A 23,025-nucleotide genomic window follows, 5' to 3' on the forward strand; every position below is an offset into this window, starting at 1 on the left:
CAAATTATCTTAGAATTTTTTTTAATACTTTGATATTAATATTGCTGAGCATCATAACTGAGAAGTTTTGTTTTTGTTTTTGCTTTTGCTTTTTTGCCCCGCAAATATTTGAAAGATGTACTGGATTTTTCCGGATAGAAAAATGGCAGTGGATTTTTAAATGGATATATTAGGTTTTAATATTTTCAAAGTAGAAAGGATTTTCAAATATAAGCAACAGTAAAATTTCTTTGTTCACCGTCCGTGTATGAACTCACTTAGCATTTGTGTATTGGAGACCTACTGGGCGAAAGATGTGCTGCATTATGTCTCCTGGGGAATGATATCCTTATGGGATTAAATGGTTTTAACACCACTGAAAGAAAGTAGGTGGGGCAGCGGGATTCCTCCCACCCTTTCCCTGTTTTAAACAGCTTGATTGAGGTATGTTTCACTTACCATACATTCCACCCACTTAAAATACTCACTGTATTTTACTATGTTTATGGTTAGGTTCAGTTATCACTGAACATTTTTATCACCTCAAAAAGAAACTCCATGCCCTTTAGCTGTCACCCTAAGCCTCATCCCCCACAAGGCAGCCACTAATCTACTTTTTATCATTACATATTTCCCTCTTCTGAACATTTCATCTGAATGGAATAATAACATTTGGTCTTTTATGACTGGCTCCTGCAACTCAGCTTAGTGTTTTTCATGTTCATTCATGTTGTAGTATGTATCCGTGGTTCATTCCTTTTTATGGCCAAATAAACTTTCATTATATTAATATACTGAATTTTGTTTATCCATTTGTCAGTGGATGGAGGGATAGCGTTTTATAAAATGAGGTTTTAAATCTCCTGATTTTTAACATCAGTTGATGTTCAAAGGTCAACTTTTCCCGGTGAATCTCTTTCGATTATTTTGGATGTGTTTATTGTGAAGCTGATGTATTTCTTTGGTTCATAACATTTTTCTCAAGGTTTTTTTGGGGGGGGAGGGGAGGGGTGGTTAACCATCTTTAAATTACCCAGCTTTTTGTCTTTTACCATGTTGCGCGCAGTTTAAACCAATGGTACCTGGCCTTTTAGTGAGTCCAGCAAACCCAGGCTCTTGCGAATCTCCTGTCTCAGTTATAAGATCTAATGTGTTTTTTCGTTGAGAAGACACCAAGAAATTTCAGAACACATTAAGTACAACAAAATAATCATTTTTTACCAGCTTGCTATTTCTTCATATGACATTAAAAACAATTAGACAAATGTAAGGACCTTTCTTTGAATTGTTAATTCATTTTTAATTTTCTGGTTACCACCAAATAAGAGACATACTTTTAGGTATAATTTTCCATCATATGAATGTTTGAGTAGATTTTTTTAAGGAGACAGAATAACTTCATTGTTTCTCATTTGCTGCTGTTACTATTACATTAGGAGTAGTGACATTTGCACTATGGTTTAACATGCTTGTGGACCCTTAACATTTATAATCAGTTTTATAATCACTGATAATCATAGCATGTAAATTCTGTGTGCATTGTTCATTCAGACTTAGATTTATGTATTTCTTTGTATAAATGGAGAAAACATACCCACCTTACTAAAACTATAGATTTATATTAATACTCTCATGGTCAGAATTAGATAGACGTTTTAGGTTGTTAATAAAGCTTTTTTGTGGGATGTTTAAAACCATAGATCTTTTGACCCATGTTCTGTATCTTTCTGACTCACCTCTTCCTTGTCTCCTTTTGATACTTGGTTGCAAAACTCTTCAGTACAACAGGTGGATATTCTTTTACATTCATCATAGATGAGTTTTGTAATCAAGTACAAGTGAAATTGATATGTAGTCTTGTAGTTCATGCTGGTCTTAAGTAAGCTTAGTAGTTGTCCACCGTGCAAGAAAAAATGCAGAATTTTTTCGCTCAAGCTGTATTGTGATGTGGCCAGTTAGGAAGCTGATTTCTTCTCCCAAGGCAGTATTATATAAATTCTGAAAATTATACAGGGAGATATTTGCTGACTTAATCACCATTACTATCATGTGAGTTTTTTAGTCTTTGTGGCAATGTTTGAAGTACTGTCTTAGCATATCATACACAACCTATATAAAAGTGCTTGTTTCATCTTTTTGGTCATGTTTATAAGATCACTCTCTGCATCCACAGTGCTAGCAAGCCATTAGTTTGTTTATTGCAGTGTATTCTATGGCAATCCTGGAATAATTAGCTTTCAGATTCATTACGGATAATTTGCTATTCCAGATTTTCGTCCACTAGGATAGACGTCTTTTGTATGTGTGTGTGAGGTGAAGGTCTCACTCTTCCATCCAGGCTGGGAGTGCAGTGGTATGATCATGGCTTACTGCATCCTTGACCTCTGAGGCTCAAGCAGTCTTCCCGCCTCAGCCTCCCACGTAGCTAGAACCACAGGTGCATGCCACCACGCCCGGCTAATTTTTCATATTTTTATAGAGACAGGGTTTCACCATGTTATCCAGGCTGGTCTTTGGCTCAAGCTATTTGCTCTCCTCAGCCTCCCAAATTGCTGAGATTACAGGCATGAGCCACTATTCCCTGCTAGGATAGAAATGTCTTTGAAGAACAAATTTTCTTTTTTTAAGCCAGGCACAGTGGCTCATGCCTGTAATCCTAGCACTTTGGGAGGCCGAGGCAGGTGGATCACATGAGGTCAAGAATTCAAGAACAGCCTGGCCAACATGGTGAAACCCTGTCTCTACTAAAAATACCAAAATTAGCCAGCCATGATGGTGGGCGCCTGAAATCCCAGCTACTTGGGAGGCTGAGGCAGGAGAATCTCTTGAACCTGGGAGGCGGAGGTTGCAGCGAGCCAAGATTGTTCCATTGCACTCTAGCCTGGGCAACAAGAGCAAAACTCTGTCTCAAAAAGAAAAATTAAAAAAAAATTTCTTCTTTTCCCCCCATTAGAGCCTTTTATTAATTATTGTGATGCATTTTCTTTTACCACTGTACATACTGGCTAATTTTTATATTTTTTGTAGAGACTGGGTTTTGCCACGTTGCCCAGGCTGGTCTCGAACTCCTGGGCTCAAGCCATCCTCCTGCCTCAGCCTCCCAAAGTGCTGGGATTACAGGTTTAAGCCACCACTTAACCTGAGTGGCTGCTTATGTTAATGACTAGCTTTTTCTATAATTTAATATTAATGTAGGTCATGTACTTAACTATTAAGCATTTTAAAATATTTTAAAATTTCATAATTCATATTGTAAATCTTGCTATACTTTCCAGAAATTAACAAGGGGAAAGAAGAGTTAAAAAGGTTTTTAGGGCCAGGCACCGTGGCTTACGCCTGTAATTCCAGCACTTTGAGAGGCCGAGGCGGGTGGATCACGAAGTCAGGAGTTTGAGACCAGCCTGACCAACATGGTGAAACCCTGTCTCTACTAAAAATATAAAAAATTAGCCTGGTGTGGTGGTGCGTGCATGTAATCCCAGCTACTCAGGAGGCTGAGGTGGGAGAATCACTTGAACCCTGGAGGCGGAGGTTGCAGTGAGCTGAGATTGCACTAATGTACTCCAGCCTGGGTGACAGAGTGAGATTCCATCTCAAAAAACAAAACAAAACAAAATAAACAAAAAATGGCTTTTAGGCCAGGAGCGATGACTCACACCTGTAATCCCAGCACTTTGGGAGGCTGAGGCGGGCAAATCGCTTGATCTTAGGAGTTTGAGACCAGTCTGGGCAACATGGTGAGACCCTGTCTCTACTGAAAATACAAAAATTAGCCAGAAGTGGTGGTGTGCACCTGTAGTCCCAGCTACTTGGGAGGCTGAGGTGGGAGGATTGTTTGAGCCCAAGAGGCAGAGGTTGCAGTGAGCCGAGATTATGCCACTGCACTCCAGCCTGGGTAACAGAGCTAGATCTGTCTCAGAAAAAAACAACAAAAATTTTTTTTTAAGTTACGTATGGGAGATTGGTGAAGGTTAATAAACCCATGAAGAGAGCTCCTTGTGAATAGTTGTTTTTGGTTTTGTGTGTGTGTGTGGAACACCAAAACCCAGAACCGGAATCAGTTTTTTCCCCTCTCATTATGATTAGTCATTCAGAATATGTGCTTTATGCTTCTATTTGCCCAAAGGCCTTATTTTGCCTTTTTAAATTTGCGTCAGATAACTGGGATAAGTGTCCCTAAACAACGGCTAATAGGAGTTTTATCAGTTAGCCTTGTGTGTAGTTCTTTTGTGAAGTACCCTATATATTTACTGAAACAACAATTTGTGCTTTCCTGAGAAATATGATTTGGTCAGAAGATTGGGGTTCAATTCACATAAGCTTGCAGAATTGGAACCAACTGTAGAGCTAGAGACCTCAGCTTTAGTGATAACAGAACCTATCCTCTGTATTAGAGCTTTGGAATGCATCCAAAATACCTTCAAATGTACTTTTATTTAATATTCAGATATAAAAATGTTACTGACCAAACATTGATTAGTTTTTTTACTAAATTATTCTTCTTTGTATATTTTAGATGTACTTTTGCATATGAATATTTATAATTATTTTATTGTAAGTTTTCTTTAGTTTTCTATAGGTAATGGAAATAAACTGAGTCATAATTGGGAGATTTGTCTTCTCCACTAGATCATTTAAGAGCCATGTAAAACACATAAACGTTTCTGAACCATAATAGTAAAACAAATAATAATCTGTGTGCCTACCTTAGAGGACTATAGTATGAATAATATGGTATTATGTATGTCAAAGTGTTCATTTATTTATTAAGACTAAATATGTGTTAAGCAATTTGCAAGGTGTTGGAGTAAAACAATACATTGGGAAGAATCATAAGAGAGAAAACAATCATTTAAATATAATATGTGGAAAGTTTCTTGTGGCCGTAAATGGTTGTCATTTATTGAGCTTTTCCTGTTATCGGATAGGTTAACACTTACTTTATGTTCATTATTTCATTTGAGTGTTTTGCCACTGTTGCAATGTCATTGTTACTATCATTTTACAGATGAGGAAACGGGCTCAGAGAATCATGTATTTTTAAAGTGCCTTTTGAGCACCTGTTATTTGCCACTATACATTGGAAAGCCTAACAGACATGTCTATCCTGCCCTCATGGAACTTAAATTCTAGAGGGGAAAACAGACCCATATCGGATACTCACACCAATAAATATAATATTCACAACCTGTACTAAGCATTATGACAGATCAATTATGATAGAGGAGTCTAGTGGGGAACTTGTCTTGAATGGGAGACAGGGCAGCTGCCCTGGGAAATGAGTGGTACTTGAACTCCAAAGAATAAGTAGCCGTTAACAACTTAAGCAGGACTTGGAAGGAGGGAAGCTAGAGAGCACGGTATTGGAGAAGTAGGGATTGAGAATTTGGATAGCAGAGGAGTCAGCTGTCCAACCAAGGAGAATGGACAGCCACTGTTTCTACTCTAGTAGGCAGAATCTGACAGGAGGGTGAAAATAACCTCAGTCAAGCAAATAACAATCAACTGTGTGGATCTCTTAAGAAGAGAGAATGTTCATGCAGATGGGGAGAGAAGAGAAATGTGTGGGTTAATTAGGAGACAGTTTGAATAGTCTAGAAAAAAAGACTGGAATTATGGTAGTAACAGAATAAAAGACAGGAAAGGAAGGGATTCATAATCTTTGGAGGAAGGCAGAATATCAGTGAAAACTCTGCCCTATAACTTGCTGTGAATGGAATCGTAGCTCAGGATTCTTAGCTCAACGTGATGGTGCACGCCTGTAGTCCCAGCTACTGGGGAGGCTGAGGTGGGAGGATTGCTTGAACCTGAAAGGTTGAGGCTGCAGTGAGCCATGATCTCACCACTGTACTCCAGCCTGGGTGACAGAGCTAGACTCTGTCTCTTTGAAAAACAGAAGGAAAAAAAAAAAAAAACATTCCTAGTCAGTGGAATGGAGAGTTGTTTCTGATTTCTAGATCTGTGACTTTACTAGTTGATTGACTTTAGGTGTAACTTAGTAAATTTTCTCTACCTTAGTTTCCTCTGTGAAATAAAAGTAATAGTAGTAACAACTTTATGCTATTTTCTGAGAACTAAGAATGCTGATGTTTGTAAACTCTCTAGCACAGTGTCTGGAAAATGGAAGATATTCAATACATCTAGCTATTATTATAACAGGTAATAATTTACTATTGTAAATAAATAAATTAAAATCCTGAGGTTTGGTAGAGGAGGAATAATGCATAGGAGATAGTCCTCCAATCTGTGTAAGGGTTTCTTTTATGTTCTTAGTTAGGGTTTCTCCTCTAAACTCACTGCCCCCAAACCCCAAACTATCAAGTCCTTGAGCACAGGGACACTGCCATCCACTTCCCACCACTTAAGAGGCAGTGCCTGTCTCCACAGTGACGGTTTTTGCTTAGTGATGATATTTGAAGCTGTAGGAGGGCATGAAGTTGCCAAATTAAAGAATGAAGAGCTTGGCCATGGGAAACACCTGTATTTATTTACAGTGGAGAGAGAGAGAGAGAGAGGAGAGAGCAGTTGCTGCCAGAAAAACTAGGATAGTCAGTCTCTACAGCCAAGGAATGAAGGAGAGTTAGTGCAGCAAGCTGCATCAGAGTCTGGGAGGACAAGGAGACTAGAAAAAAGGACCAGATGGGATGAGAACATTGCCTCTCAGAGAGACAGTTTCAGGCACGTGTGGGGCAGAATCTGGATTGTAGAGTTAAAATGTAGGTGGTGGTGAGGAAGTGGGAGCACTGGTTGCTGGGTGCATGGATTTCTCTTTCAAGAAGTCAATGGTAAAGGTAAGCAGAAGGAATAATTACTTTCAATAAGCTGCAGACTTAAGAAAATGTATGGTTGTTGTTATGGTTGTTCTTGTGGAGTTGGGATATGCTGATCATCTTCACTGCTGCCTCCATTCAGCTCATGTCTGAGAGCCTCCAACCCTCTTCTGGGCACTCGGAACAAGACCAAGCTGTATGTGTACATTCTGTGAACGAGAAACCTTGAAAATGCAGGTATAAAGAAAAGAGCAGACAGTTTCCAATAATGGAAATTGAGGAAAGAATTACAAGGCACCCTGGCACCCTTGTTAGGCTGGGTCCTGGAGGCCTGCTTTACCCAGACCTGAATACTGATCTCTGCATAGATAGGTGGGAACACTCTGACTGAACTCTCTGCTCCTTTCTGCATACCTGCATTTTCAAAGTGTGTAGTTCACAGAATATAACAGCTTGGTCTTGTCCCGAGTGCCCAGAAGAGGGTTGGAGGCACTCAGACATGAGCTGAATGGAGGCAGCCGCGAACATGCTCACAAGAATGAAAGCATATTCATTTCGACTCTTCCCAACTGTCTCCTTGTAATGCATGTACATTTTTGAGGCTTAACTGGTTTTGATAGTTTTATGATAATTTATGTTTTTTTGCGTGTGGGTGAGTTGGCCAGTGATCACATTGGTTCTATTTTGTTGTGAATAAATAGTATGTCAAAGTTTTATGCTGTTTCAAAAATGTTATTTAGAATAAAACTTCCTTTGAAGCGGCAATAGTCTCTTACTCAAAATATTTATTTAGACCATATTGTTTAAATATATATAATTCCCTTAAGGGAAAATTGTAGTCTATATAAATCTGAATTTAAAACAAATAGACCTTCTGGAATTCATAGATATACAAAATGGATATTCTAGTGCTTAAGTGTTTATATACAAAAGGAGTTGAGGTGTTCCAGTGTTTGTATGTTTAGGTACAAAAAGAATAGAATTCATAAAAAGGAATGATGATCTAAAAAGTTGAATTCCCGAATGTACCAAATGTGTAAAGTTATTTAGCTAAGACAAAATATTTGAATCATAAACTTGTTCAGAGTAAGTGAATGAATGATTCAACCAGTAAAAAAAAATAAATACACATAAAAATAAAGCAAATCCACAGTCTATTAATTTGTTCTGGTCTTAAATATGGCTGTAATTAAAGTTGATGAAAGTGTGCTTTAAAGACAATACAAAATTAGGATATTTTAATAAAATAATTAAATATTATCAAATTAATGATTTAAATATTTGTGTCTTTTATGCTGGAGTTTGTATTAACTGTCCTTGAAATACCATCTCATTTTATTGGCCCTCCCTTGATTTCGGTAAAGCAGAGCTATTTTTTTAAAGCATTTATGAAAGCTTTTATTATTGCACTTCAAATTATATGAATGTTTTAATGTCAACATAGTTCCCGTATCTGAATTTATAATTAGATAATTTGTAAAGTTCTTGTTTTTAGTGGAAACGCTGTCCTCTAAGCTCTTTTTATTTTGGTCACGGTACAATCAAGTTTTGAGTTCATTAACTAATGAACATGTTATTTAAATAAACTATTTCTGACTTGGGATGTTCTGATATATTTCTCAGTTAACAAATTATTGAAATTTAAGAACTTCTGGAAGAAACGTTTCTCCTTATAGTCTACAAATTAATCACTTCTATATACAACAAAGTTTACAACCTAGCTACAATTGGACCATGTTTGGAAGAGAGATCCTGAAATATCAGGGAGATTATACAATTAAATATTTCCCTAGTGCTAAATCGAAGCACAAATTAAAGATGCGGGTGAAGTATGAATGGAGTCTACAGTGAGGACTCCAACATCTGAAACCAAATAGGGATCCATAGATTTAATGTTAATTAATAGAAGAGAAATATTTTACACTTGCCTGATCTAAAGCATAGGGAATGGTAAAAGCCTGCTCAGTCTTATTCACTGTGAATGGAATTTGTCCCAGTCATGTTAACAATATCCAAAATACTGCCTGTTACAAATGAGACAGTTTCTATAAAAATCCTAATGGTTCCAGAAATATGAGCATCTGGAGCTGTGTGAGTGAGCATGGCTTTCAGGCACAGAGCTGCAGTTTCAGGTATCCCCATGCCCACCCCTCCAACCCAGAATCAGTAATCATTGATTGCATCTAAATCTGCAGAGAGATCTTTTCCTGGCAGTTCAAGTAGTTACAGTAGATTGTTAATCTGCGAATGATCAGACTAAATCCCTTCTGTCTTCAGAATTTCTATGCAAATTAGAATTAACTGTATGAGATAAATTTATTAACTGTAGTCCGGGAGCGTAGGTCAGCTTTAGCACTATTCTTAAACATAGGTTTTTATTCATAAAAAGTTACACTCCATTTATGCTAATTTTCTATGGATTCACTTTATAATATTAACTGGTGAGATGGTTTTTTAAAGTGGTTATAAGGAAATGAAAGATTTTTAAGTGTGTTTTTCAGTTTTCTGCAATACAGGTATACTGTTCCAGATATAAAATATTCACATAAATGATTTTTTCTGTTCCATGTCTGATCTGAAACCAAAATTTAAACTTATTTTCTTTCTTATGTCACTGTTGAAATAAGAGGAGGATTGTTTTTTATTTTTCAAAACAGGAACGAAAATAGAATAAAAAATATTCAAGGAATTGGGATGTGATTAAATAATAACAGAAATATGTTAGGTCTTATTGAGCACAGGAGTGTCTTTAAAATATATTTGAGAGTTTAGCACAACATTTAATTGAAATTCAGCAGAAGAAAAGTAATATTCTAATAATAATATTTGTGTGCCATATTTTACTTTCACAAACATTTCACTTGAATATTATTTTGTTACAATGTATTTTTTGCTTTATTGACAAGTAGAGAAATTTAAGTGGAAATATATATTAGCAGAAATATACTTTTTTCTTTTTTGGATTTGTGATGTCGTAAATCCAGTATCTTATCGAATATGTAATCCTTTATTTTTATTCTAAGTTTGTAATTTAAAGGTTACTGTGAATGACCTAAAACATTGTATTAGTGAATGAGCTTTTGTTTTCTTTACCTTTTTTAATAAGAGATTTTGGTGATATCTAAATTTATTTTTAAAACTCTCCAGGCCCCTACCATCATAAAGTCTTTAAAAATGGAAGTGGGCAATATTTATTGAAATGGTGAATATAGTATCTTTGAACAGATGCTGACCTTTTTTTCCTCCTTTATTTTTCAGGCCATCCGTTGCACACTGGTAAACTGCACATGTGAATGTTTTCAGCCAGGGAAGATTAACCTGAGGACTTGTGATCAGTGTAAACATGGCTGGGTGGCACATGGTGAGGAAAATCTGGGCTTTTCTTCCCGTTCTTATTATGTTCATGTTCGTGTGTGTGTGTGTGTGTGTGTGTGTGTCTGTTTAGAGGAGTCACTGGCCTGGAGAAGAGAGAGGTCAGCTGTGCTCCAAGTGTTAGTTAAGATTCAGCCTGCGGCTCTCAAACAGCATATTCTCAGCTCCAAGGAGCAGTGCTAGGCAAGCAGCTCTCAGCAGAAGGCCAAGATGTTTATAGGACAGTTGGGCTGTGAAGTTCTTACTGAGCATGGGCGCAGCCAGCAAGCACCAGGCCTGATGGAAACTCAAACATACCACAGTTGGCCTTTCAGGGCCTGGACCTCAGAGGGAAGCTGGCAAATCCTCCTTGCTTGAGAAGTCCTCGATGACTGCTCACCCTTGTCGTATGTGCTCGGGGCTGAGCTTATCCTTCTAGATGTTAAATGTTGTATGGTCTCAGGTGGACGAGAGAGTGAACGGGAACATTATTTGGCTGGTATCTGAAAATATAACCTGTAAATACTCCCTTTCAGTGTGCATGGGGATTGGAGGTGGTCGACGTAGGTAGAGTGTGAGCTCTGTGTAGGTGTGTGCTGGGGTGGGGAGACCCCACGCGAAGGATATGAGTGTTGAGGGTTTTTGCCAGGTGCACAGAGCCGTTCTGTCGGTGTGCCCTGACTGAGCATTCAGCATATTCCTGTGTATGGTTTATGTTTATTCTGTTTAAGTAAAAGGAGACTTGGAAATAAGCAGACTTTTTTTTTTCCACCTCCCAGACTGTAGAATTTAAAAAGATAGGTAATGTTTATAAAAAGAAATCCTGGCTTGAGATTTTTTGACAGCCCCGGGTATTGCCTCTTAAGTGGACATATTCTTCATTCCCAAGCAGTGCCAAACATCCAGTGGGTTGTATTTTTATAAATGTCATGTTATTGTAGCAACATCTGAGGTAACAACACTGGGCCATGCCTCGAAATGCTTTTAATTTATCATGTACCTTGCTTGTGAGGGCGTGTGTGATGGAGTTGCGGGGACATTTCAGCCATGTTTCTGTGAGAGAGAGTACTCTGAGAGGAATACCCGGGAAGGGGTATGTTTCCACCATGCAGCCACAATCCTGCAGTCCTTCATGCCCACAGGGATAGAGCACTTTCCTGCTTTATTAACAAGGCCCAAATCAGCAACAGGTCTCAGTCCAGTCTTGAACAACAGACGAGCTGCATTTACTTCTGCAGTCTCTTTATGTTACTACATTCAATGATTTCGTCTCTCTTCATATATTAGTTTGCTAGGGCTGCCATAACAAAATGCCACAGGCTGGGTGGCTTAGAGAGCAGAAATTTATATCCTCAAAGCTCTGGAGGCTAGAATTCCAAGATCAAAGTGTTGGCAGGGTTGGTTTCATTCTGAGGCTTCTCCTCCTCATTTGTAGATGGGCACCTTTACATGGTCTCTCCTCTGTGGGAGCATGCCCTGGTGTCTGCAACCTCCACCTCCCGGGTTCAAGCGGTTCTCCTTCCTCAGCCTTCTGAGTAGCTGGGATTACAGGCATGCGCCACCACACCCAGCTAATTTTTGTATTTTTAGTAGAGACGGGTTTTCACCAGGTTGGCCAGGCTGGTCTCAAACTCCCGACCTCATAATCTGCCAGCCTCGGCCTCCCAGAGTGCTGGGATTATAGGTGTGAGCCACTGTGCCCAGCCCTGGTGTCTTCTTGTGCATCCAAATTTCCTCTAATAAGGACACCAGTCAGATTGGATTAGGGCCCACCCTAAGGGCCTCATTTTAACTTAATCACCTCTTTAAATACCCTATATTCAAATATAGTCACATTCTGAGGTAGTAGGGGTTATGACTTCAACATAGTAATTTTGGGAGAACACAAGCCCATAACAGTTCCCAAATATCCTTTTTTTCTCTGAAGAAGTATTGGTTTTGCTGGGTAATAGTTGCAGAGCTTATATCCTAAACTCATCAGAACCATACGAATATTGGAGGCAGTTTGGGTGTAGACTGTTCTGAGGTCAAATCCTGGCTCTGTCACTTCATGACATGTTAATATTGCTGGACTTCAGTTTTCTTGCCTGTAAAATAGGATTAATAGTTCCTACTTTACAGTCTTATTATGAAAATTAAGGAGAAAATATATGAAGCCTTTCTAACTAATACATATTAAAAGTAAAATGGACAGTAGATGAGCACTAAAGGGGAGGCCAGTCATTAAACAAAGGCGTTTCATTTATTCGCTCTCATTTTTGCCAAAGCCATCTTGTATTATCATTATCTATCTACTATGGTAGCCTTGTGAGTATAAAAGTTAACTGTGTCACCAGTTTGTTTTATCTATTTAATGTCCATGTGCATATTACATTAGTAATGTAAAGGAAAAAGCAATGTTTTTTCCTTCTTGAACAACATAAATTATTCCTGGCCAGTGATTGTTTCGAGGACTTTCTGAAGAATGTCATTTTTCACCCAACTTGAATAAGATGTTTTTGTTACACCAGACTGTGCTTTTTCTACTGTACCATTAAAAATTCTATGTTTCTAGGATATTAATTTTGGTGTTTCTCAGACCTTAGCAAAATGTATTCTAATTCTTTCCTTTACAATTATCACCTTGACCTCTTTTTTCCCACAACAGGGAGATATCTGTATACAGCTCAAAATGCATACACCCAAGCATGTGAATCCCACACTCTCCCCATTCATGAGGCCAAATACAGCAGTGAGGGGTTGGCCTCTAGCCTTGGAGTTGGCAGTGGGATGACAGCACCCACTCTTTTTGCCCCTAGCATTACAACTAATTGCTTCATTCCCTCTCTCTGCACAGAAACCCTGAAATCGTGTCTCCAGTGACTTCTGCTCAGAGGTGAAACACAGCATTCTTTCTGGCTGCCTTATACTGTGCAGTGTCCTGGGTGTGGGGCAATGAGGAAGTGACTTGGGTTTTCTAGTGTGTAATGTTCCTCTGAAATGCATGGAACAGCAACAAAACTACCAAGATACATTGCCCAGAATGGTTTCATGGTAGCACTGAATGCATTCTACCTGTCATTATGTCAATAAAAAAATTTTTAATATCTGCTGCTAAAAAATAACCAAATGCCAAAATCATGTATTCTCTCTAAAACAGATTTTTAGAAATTTGTTGACCTCCTTTCTTGAATAAATTATCCTTGTTAACAGCATTTTCAGTTCATTCCTAAGATGTTGGATTTCATGGGTCATTATCTACCATATATATGCACATATGTGTGTCTCTGTATATGTACACACACAGAAACACACGCACATTCTCTCTGTTGACTTACAGATTGCTTACTAAAGCTGCATAAGTTGTTGACGTTAGCTACTTTACAAAAATCTTTAGAAATGTGTTTCTAAAAAATTAAAGGCTGGGCGTGGTGTGTCTGACAGCCTGTATTCCCAGCACTTTGCGAGGTTGAGACAGGTGCATCACTTGAGCCCAGGAGTTCAAGACCAACCTGGGCAACATGGCAAAATCTTGTCTCTACAAAAAGTACAAAAATTAGTCTGGTGTGTTTCCGTGTGCTCTCGGTCCCAACTACTTTGAAGGCTGGGGTGGGAGGTTTGATTGAGCCCAAGAGGTCAAGGCTGCAGTGAGCTGAGATCATGCCACCACATTCCAATCTGGATGACAGAGCAAGACTCTGTCTCAAAAATAAAAAAAAATAATAAATTGAAGAGTGATTAATTCATTATACTGCAGCACCTGGGTTTTGAAATTATTAATACTTAGTGGGCTGTGTTACTTTTCACAGAGTATTTCCTTAAAATCCTTAGCACTATTGAGTTAAGGGAGGAAGGAATCTCAGAGCAGTTCTGAATACCAGTAGGTATTTCCCACTAAATTAATAAAGGATTTCCTACCTTACCACCACCCTGCCCACATTAAGGAATCTTAGCTCTTTCACTCTGATAATAGAAAGCAGGGCTTATTGAATTTACTTAAACATTTTTTTTTCTCTTGGTAAAAGATGGCCATACCTAGTCTGTAATAATTTAGTTGATGGGCCAGAAATGGCTCAGAATTTCTAATTTTGTCAAGTCTCTGTAAAAGGACTCCAGTTTACTGCCACTACTTCACCGAAATACTATAAATACTATATTTTTTACTTTCCCTTGTTTGCTTTATCTTCTCAGTGCGTTTCCTTCATTCACCTAAAATGATCTGAGTATGGCTTGAAAAACAATAACAACAAAAGTTTTTTAGAACTCTTTTTGGTTTGAAAGTGGCAAAATAAGATTAAGATATCAGGATAAGAGCAGTAATGGGCTCCTTTTCTGGTGATGTAATTTTTTTTTTTCTTTTTACCCTTTGCCTCCACACTGGAGTAGCAATTTGGCCATTCACAGAATTCAGACTTCAGCCAAATATTTTACAGAATGTTAAAAATTAGCTGGTACAACTAGAATACACTCAGCATTGGGTGCAGGTGGGAGTGAGTCCTACTTACTATTCTCCGTTGAAGAATACCTGCTTCTAACAGGGAAGCATTACCAATAGGAGTTGGCTGTCTTCGTGAAAAAAACAGGAGGCATGATGTAAAGGTTGAGGACTGCTGCGTGAAACCATTTTTATTGTTTAATATTTGCAAGTTAGTTTTAATGTCCATAGTTTAGATGAAGATTTTATTTCTAAACCATTAAGATGAAGGTAAATAAACTAGTAAAAATAAGAAAGAAAACAAACTGAATTCTAAGGTGTTTTAGGAAATATTTAATGATAATCCAGTACAACTGGAAAATCGTTTTTATCCCATGATATTTGATTTGTGTATTTGATAAAAGAGGTGGGCAGATTTTACAGAGGTAATTCATTTAGAATTTTTTTTAAAACTAGATCAGTAACTTTTTCTTCTGATGAAGCTCATTTGTTAAGACCATCACTTTTTTGGAAAAAAACAAAAAAAATTTTTTTTAAATTCCACTGTTTCCTAGGTATGTGAGGTGAGCATTTGGCAAGAATATGAGACTTGATGAATAAAAAATACATTTTATAGCTTAACGCACCCACAGCAGCTTTCTCTGTGCAAATTATTTTCTTTTGTTTTTTCTTTGACTTTAAATGAAAGGATATACCATGCCAGCAAGCTGCATGAATACTAGAATTTTCATTCACTTTCAAGAGATCTGAATTAATACCAGTGTTATTTCCTTTGGCTGAGGTCTGCCTGCAAGAATGCTTGTTGCACTGGAATTTTGAGACCTTTCTTTTATTATGTTCTGTAAATGTGATTTCCTTTTACTGCATGCATTTCATCGAGGAAAAGATAGTTTTACATTATTACTTTAATTATTTACTAATTAAGCCAGCTTTTTTCCTGCCTATATTTTCTCCAAACTCCTCTGATTTTTTTTTAATGTAAAGTAAGCAGACCTGGTCTACATCATCCAGATCATCAGTCAGTAGATATTTATTAAACCTATCTCATACATGAAGGATTGTGCCAGGTAGCCTTCAGTTCTTCCACGGAAATGATGAGAAGCATAAAGTTAATTTAGTGTCATATACCAACCAGCTTTATGGTTTAATGTACTGTAAGACTTAATATGCATATAACCCATTAATTTCAAACCTTTCTTTTTTTGTATTCACTGGATATAATTTTTCTTTTTTTTTTCTCAGCATGGTTGAATTTGAATTTTCAGCTTGTACTTGATATGTCTTATCAGACCAGGGGTATTTATAGAGACCTTCACCCAAATAGAAAATATAGAATTTTTGATTGAATCTGAATATCAATAAACAATAAATGATTTTAAATATAAATATTATCATGCAAATTTAGGTGAGAGTCCTTTATGTTTATTTGCTAAATCTGGCAAGCCCATACCTAAAAGAAAATCCTATTCAGACTCAATTTGCATAAATCCTAAATCAGAGCTATTGGTCATAAGCATCCTATAATCAAAAAGGTTTTGGGCCGGGCGCGGTGGCTCACGCCTGTAATCCCAGCACTTTGGGAGGCCAAGGCAGGTGGATCAGGAGGTCAGGAGATTGAGACCATCCTGGCCAACATGGTGAAACCCCGTCTCTACTAAAAATACAAAAATTAGCTGGGTGTGGTGGTGCGTACCCGTAATCCCAGCTACTCGGGAGGCTGAAGCATGAGAATCGCTTAAACCCAGGAGGTGGAGGTTGCAGTGAGCCGAGATTGTGCCATTGCACTCCAGCATGGCGACAGAGCGAGACTCCATCTCAAAAAAAAAAAAAAAAAAAAAAAAGCTGTTGATTATATCAGTCCTACATTTAGAATCATGAGATCTCAGTATTTTATTTACAAATTCCTCAAGTTCGTTGGAGGCATGGTAGTTTGTAAGGACTTACAAGCAAGGCAGATCAAAACAAGTAATTTTTCATTTTGTCCTATGAAAGGTCATGTGTCTTTATTATTTGTCCCAGTCGGTGTTCTTATAAATTGTCTAAATATCTGTGAAAGTCGTTTGTTCCCAACTGATAACTCTCTAATATTCTCCCTGACTTGAGTCCAAAACCTAGCATAACTAAAGTAGTCCAATCTTTTCCTTGCCAATCTCTTTTCTTCCCTAGTCTTCTCTCCTTCCCACTCCAAATAGAAATTCCTTTATCATAAGAATAAAGCATGACATTTCTGTGATATCATGCTCATTCTGAGTGACTCCACAACAGTGTCCATATGATAATTTGTAAATGTGTCAAGATAAAGAGAGGAGACTAAAAAACAACTAAGTTTCGTCTGACAAAGGAAGATAATGTTCCCAGCAAGCTCTGGCTTGGAGACTATCCCAACGAAAACAACATTTTCTTTCGTAGAAATTTTTTTCCAGAGGGGTGTTTAGGGTTTGGTGAACAGTAGCACAGGCACTAATTTGAGTCCTCAGGGGAAGGGAAGTACATGCTTAGCAGTGGCAAAGTAAGAACCAGATCCTTAGGGGAAATGTTTCTAGGGCTTTGTTCAGAAACACAAGGATAGAAACACTATCGTCTTCTTCCCTTGGTGCACTCGTTTGGAAAAAGTGGAAGCTGGTGCAGTATCTGCTTAAAGAATTTGTCTTTCTAGTGGACTTAGTTTTTCCAGATTGTAAATGCTGAAACCCGGCTTTGCCTAGCTGCAAAATTCTCTTTTGCTCAGGGAAAACAGCTTTTAGCTGCCTCCTAGTTTTGGTGAGGCAGCTGGATTCTGGTCTCTCCATGAGCAAAGTCCTTGGACTTTTTTCTTCGTTTTAGAGAGCAAAAGCAAGGCCATTTTCCCGCCTGGCACAGGAGGCTTTTTTGGGCTTGACCTGAGGGCACAGTGCCCTCTTCTGCCTCTCTCCTTTACTTGCTGATCACTGCTGATAAGCTCTAAAGGGAAGACATCCTCATAAATGCAAAGGTTTGGTGCTTGATTAATGGCACTAAGTATTTTCTTATTGTGTCTCTGAGCAGCTTTTGATTTGTTTCTCAGCCTGCACACTTTTTGGATGGTGCTTTGCACTCCTTAAATTTTCTTTAAACCCAGCACAAACAGTGCCTCCCCTTCAAAGTCCTGGGCTGCCTGCCTGTTAGCTCCCCAGATTTTCTTTTTTTCCTAGCTCTGTTTTATTCAGATGGAACATAAAGTGAGGCTGGCAAGACCTGGCCTCCAGTGTAGTCACTGCTGGTCTGCTGGTAAGGAGTTTCGTGGGAGGGTGTTGAGAATGAAACACACAGAGCTGTATCCCGCTTCGGGTGAATGAATGGGAGGCAACATACAAAATAGGTAAGAATGTTGTTCTTGAATGAGACTGTTTACATTCACGTCGCGGCTCTGTCACCTACTGTAGGTAGAATCTTGCCAAGTTGTATAATCTCTCTGTTCTGTCATCTGTGAAATGTGAGTGATGATAGCTCCTAGCTCATAGTGTTCTTCTAAGATTAAATGAGATAATCCAGATGCCTCATACATAGTATACACTTAATAAGTGTTAGTTGCTGTTATCACTAACTTCCTATAAAAGTAAGACTTCAACACTGTGGACATGATAGACATGTTTTAGCAAAGTAGACTGATTAAAATTTGGGTGTGGCCAGGCCAGTGGTCAAATCCCTTCTCTGCCTTTTGTTAGTAATGCCTTCTCTAAGACTCAGTTATTTCATCGAGAAATTCGGATAATAATAGCAATGCATCTAAATAACACAGATTCATTTTGAGAGAGGATTACATGAAAGAGTAGGGTTAGCCCAATATTCTGGCACAACAATTTTAGAAGCTAGTATGGTTACTGCTAAGTCAATAAAATAATATTAAACATCAATATTAATGATAATATCTAGTGTCTCCCTTAAGGTACGAATGTGGAATGTGTTGGGATGAAACTATTTCTCCTTCCAGGGAAGGTTTTCTTCAGTATGCAGTTGCAGAGGTCAGGTCACCAGTTCTTTTGGCTGTTGGACCAAGTGTTCCGTAGGTGAAATTGTTTTCCCAAGCAAATCCAGTATAATTCCATACCTTCCATTTCCCCTAAAATGTCATTTGAGCCCTTATTTGAACACAGTAAGGAATATTTTACACCAAAAGTCATTTTGAGAATTGCGCCAGTTAAAATAAATTATAGTAATATTTACCTGCTAAAAATCCAAAAGCTATAAGTAGGTGAATTTTAGGTAGGATTAAGGCTACTTTTACCTATTTTCACACCTATCTTTTTGCATGTGAAGTGCTTCGATGGGCTTACCACTTTATCATTTTATTGCATTTTATTACATCATAAATTTTTATATCTTGCTAACGATCCTACAGGAAGCTTAATTGTTTATAGGAGCATCTTAATTAACTGGAGTTCACCAGGTTAAGCAGAACACAAATTGAAGGGGTTATAAATGAAACACACTCAACTCCTCTCCTTTTACTCAGGATAAAATAGGAGATTCGGCTGGGTCGTAAGGACCCCATATGCCTCAGCAATATCATGTTGATCCTTTCAACCACTCTTCCTTCTCTATTATGTCATAAATGGTGACTTCTTCTAACTCCTCTCCCCTCTTTACTGAAGTGTGAAATTGCTGGATAAGTACAGTATTTCAAAGATACTCTGAATTGTATTCTGGGAGCCCTAAAATGTTGTTTATACATCCCATTTCTTACCAGGTTTTGCCTTTGTAGATGTTTATATATCTTCAAAAGGTTCTTGAATTAATTTGTTATTAGTTCGCATATACCCAAAGAACTGTGTAAGAAGTGCTTTAAGTATTACTTTAAGTATTACCACAACTGGATAGACTTGTAACCAGTATTTGTTAAAAGGCCCAGTAGTGAGATTCCTCTCTTCGTTCAGCTGCTCCCTGGTACCCAGGGAAATCCCCACTTTGACCTCATGGGCCTCTTTGCCTTCTGTGCAGTCAAGTGACGCTACAAATTTAAATGCAAACCCATCTAATTGAAAGGACAGTCTTGGGCCTTAGATTCTACTCGCCAAGAAATGTAAAGGCAACTCTACACCTGGCTGTCCAATAAGGAAGCCACTGTTATGGCTTTGAACACTTGAAATGTGGCTAGTCCAAACTGAGATGTGATGTAGGTATAAAGTGTACTCCAAAGTTTGGAGCTGTCATCTTATTTAAAAAAAGAATGTAAAATAGTCATTAAGAGTTGTTCTTCCATATATTTTTGATTTATCATGTCAAATATGTTTTTAAACATCACTTTTTTACTATTTTACTTGAAACTAGAAAAATTAAAATTCTATATCTTGGCTTGAATTATATTTCTTTCTTTTTCTTTTTCTTTCTTTCTTTTTTTTTTTTTTTTTTGAGACAGGGTCTTGCTCTGTCACCCAGATGCAATGGTGCAATCTCATCTCATTGCAACTTCCCCTTCCTGGGTTCAAGCAATCCTCCCACCTCAGCCACCTGAGTAGCTGGGACCACAGGTGTGCGCTACCACGCCCAGCTAATTTTTGTATTTTTTGTAGAGATAGGGTTTCGTCTTGTTGCCCAGGCTGGTCTCAAGCTCCTAGATGCAAATGATCTTCCCGCACTGGCTCCCAAAGCACTGAGATTACAGCTGTGAGCCTCCGTGCCCGGCCATAAATTATATTTCCATTAGACGTGGTAATCGTAGGCTCTAGGTATGAGAGAATATATTTGGAGAGCTAAAGCCTAGGTTAAAGTGGTTTGGTGGCAGAGTAGTTAGAATTGGTGTGAGAATCCTAACACCCTAAATCCAGGCTCTTGTCCCTTGAGTCACCACTGTAAACTCTTTCCCAGTTTTTCGTACTTTGATGCTTGCTGCACTGTTGATCCTGGCCAGTTTTTCCTGTGCCTTGTTCATCAAGAAAGTAGGATTCCCACCCCTTTACTCCCCTCTGCACCACCACTCCCCACCCCTGGAGCAATTAAGTGCTCCCTTCTTTATTTTCTCAATACACTTTGTTGAGACCAGAGGTTTCTGGGTAATACTGATCCTTCCACTAATTTGAAAAGCTCAGGAAGGGCACTTCATCTTTGTGTGCTGGAACATACTGCAGCATCTCATGTGGTGCATGGAACAAAGGTTTATTGAAACTATAAGCTTATGGAAAAGTCTCACTCAGATTCCTAATTGCCATTTGCTTTTCCAGCAGCCTCTTCCCATTTTAAGGTATAAGCACAGCCCACAAACACCTTGTCTTTATGCCCATTTGTGCATTTTTCTTTTCCAGTTCTCATTCTATTTTCACCTTTGCTGTTTCCCTCTGTCTTCAGACAACAAAATAAGTGAAAGGTAAGTGGGAGGTTTTAGTAGCCCAAATATCCAGGAAGTAAATTTTAGAGAAGTTCAATTTGTTTAATCATTAACAGATGTTGGTGTTTTTGTTTTATTCAGAAGATAAGATCTTGAGTGAAATACCTTCTGCTTTCCAGTTTTTTTATATTCCTTTGCCTGCAAAAATCTGAGGGTAAGACATTACCCACCCGCCTCCTTTTGGCTAATCGTGTTTTCCACTATCAGTAAAAATTAAAAAACAAATCAACCTCTAGCATAAAAGAAAACACCTGTTTGGCTTGGAGAACTTGGCTAGGGAGGTCTTTTTTCTGACATGCCAAAAGCGACCATCACAAGGCCCCTTAAAAAAAAAGTCATTTTTTTTCTATATTTCATGTGAGCATTGGCAGAAACTCTGACAAGCAGTTCTTCATATTTTATTATGTTCTTGTCTGCAGAATCTCTGTCAGGCAAAAACCTTGTCAGCGGAAAACCTGTCGTAGGATCAGAGGAGACAAAAACAGGTGTCACACAGGCAGTCAAAACTGAAGGAAAAAAAAGATTAGGCTAAAGAGAGAGAGGCAGACAATTACATTAATGCCATTGCTTTTATCTTATAGATGTGTGTTATTATCTCGGGGTGCTGAGTGCGCAATTGCCTCAAAGAAAAGTAGACAGGAGACAAGGGGAAACTTGATAGTTATTAACTGAAGAGGCAGTGTGTCAAAGCTGGATGGGGTTCAAAGTTTTGCAAAGGAAAAAAACTGCAGGCAGCAAGCAACGGCTGTGTGGTTCTGCTTTCGGCTACATAAACCGAGTAGCTATCTAACATTTTCTACTTGGAAACAGATCATAGAAGGAAAAATTAATGAAAGATTTCATTTGGAGTTTTTGGGGGATAACATTTATCCTATATATATGTGAATGAATCATATAACCTTTTCTCTCTTACAAAATCTTGCTACAATGTGAGACGTGGTGAGGCATGAAGACAGGCATTTGTCAGTTCAGCTGTGTTGTTTGGATATATTTAAAACACCTATTATCAACACACTTTTAATTAAAAAAAGCTATTAAGAAGCCCTTTTACTAAGTGTGAACATCTGTATGTGCAAGCTGTAAATTAGGAGATCACATATGTGTGCCTCAGTCAGAGACTAAATGAATTTGGCAAGTGTTTTCTATTACTGGTTTTTAAATACAGTAAAATATCTCAAGGAAAAATTGCTACATTTTACAATTTGTATTGACTCTTTTGATTGTGCCCATTGGTACTGATTAATTGAACTTATCTAATTAGAAATTTTCTGATTAGAAATTAGGGTTACTATCATGATCAAATTAGTAAACAGAATTCAAAGCACTAACCAATATATCCCCTCTGTTTCTTTATTCACATTATTTCAGATGTCACTTCTTTTCTGAAAGTTTGCGCTCCATTAAATATGTGTGATGGTATAAAATACTTTCGTTTTGCCAATGGTCTAAATCCCAAAAGAGTTTTTGCCTTGTTGATAACTCATACATGTCAAACAGCCCACTAACAGAGAATGGGATGGTAACTTTAGGTTTCCCTATCTGCTCAATGATATGTTGATCACATTAGTGGAAAAATCAGCAGATACTGCTTTAGTTCTTAACATTTTCTACTTGTGCATTTAAGATTTCGTTAGGTTAGACTTTTCCTAAGCCCTAGGACTGCCCTCTTAACCCGTTTTTATGAGGAAGTCTTTACATAGAGTCTTTTTATCCCACCGGTTACTGATACAAAGCAGTTTGATACTTGATATATGCATTAAGCAAATCCAGCAGTCCAGAAGAAAACACACGTCAGTGCCAAAAGTGTGTGTGATAGGCTAGAGATTTTAAGGGATTACAGTGGGGAAAACAGATTGATTATAGATTTAGAGTGAGATTTCAGCCTGAATTACTGGGGGAAGGAGGAAAAAATACTTGTGACACAAAGGTGACATTCATTTTTCTTTTTCAAGACTGAGTATAATAATTTCTTTCTTTTAGATATTTCCCTACCAGATGCTGGCTTTTTATACCACAACTCTCAATTTTGAAATATTTTTTCACATGTGATAGTTTAAAGCATATATTTTATCAAATAGTAAATATGCCTTGCCTTTGCACTTTTTGCTTAATGAAATTCTTATATAGATATATGTTCTTTTAAGAAAATTAAGTCTTTAAAGTGAATAACT

At 37.9% G+C, this 23,025-nt stretch overlaps 1 protein-coding gene across 19 annotated transcripts in view; it reads left to right on the top strand.

The window, feature by feature from the left end:
* BNC2 (basonuclin zinc finger protein 2) overlaps positions 1-23,025 on the top strand; it is a 455,057-nt gene that overhangs the window by 277,808 nt on the left and 154,224 nt on the right. For all 19 annotated transcript variants that reach the window (XM_520498.7, XM_024345576.2, XM_054658724.1 and 16 more), the window contains one exon: positions 10,008-10,110. In XM_520498.7, the coding sequence (XP_520498.2) occupies positions 10,008-10,110 (103 nt within the window). The remainder of the gene's footprint in view (positions 1-10,007; positions 10,111-23,025) is intronic.

This window comes from Pan troglodytes, chromosome 11 (assembly GCF_028858775.2).
Source record: "Pan troglodytes isolate AG18354 chromosome 11, NHGRI_mPanTro3-v2.0_pri, whole genome shotgun sequence".
Lineage (NCBI taxonomy): Eukaryota > Metazoa > Chordata > Mammalia > Primates > Hominidae > Pan > Pan troglodytes.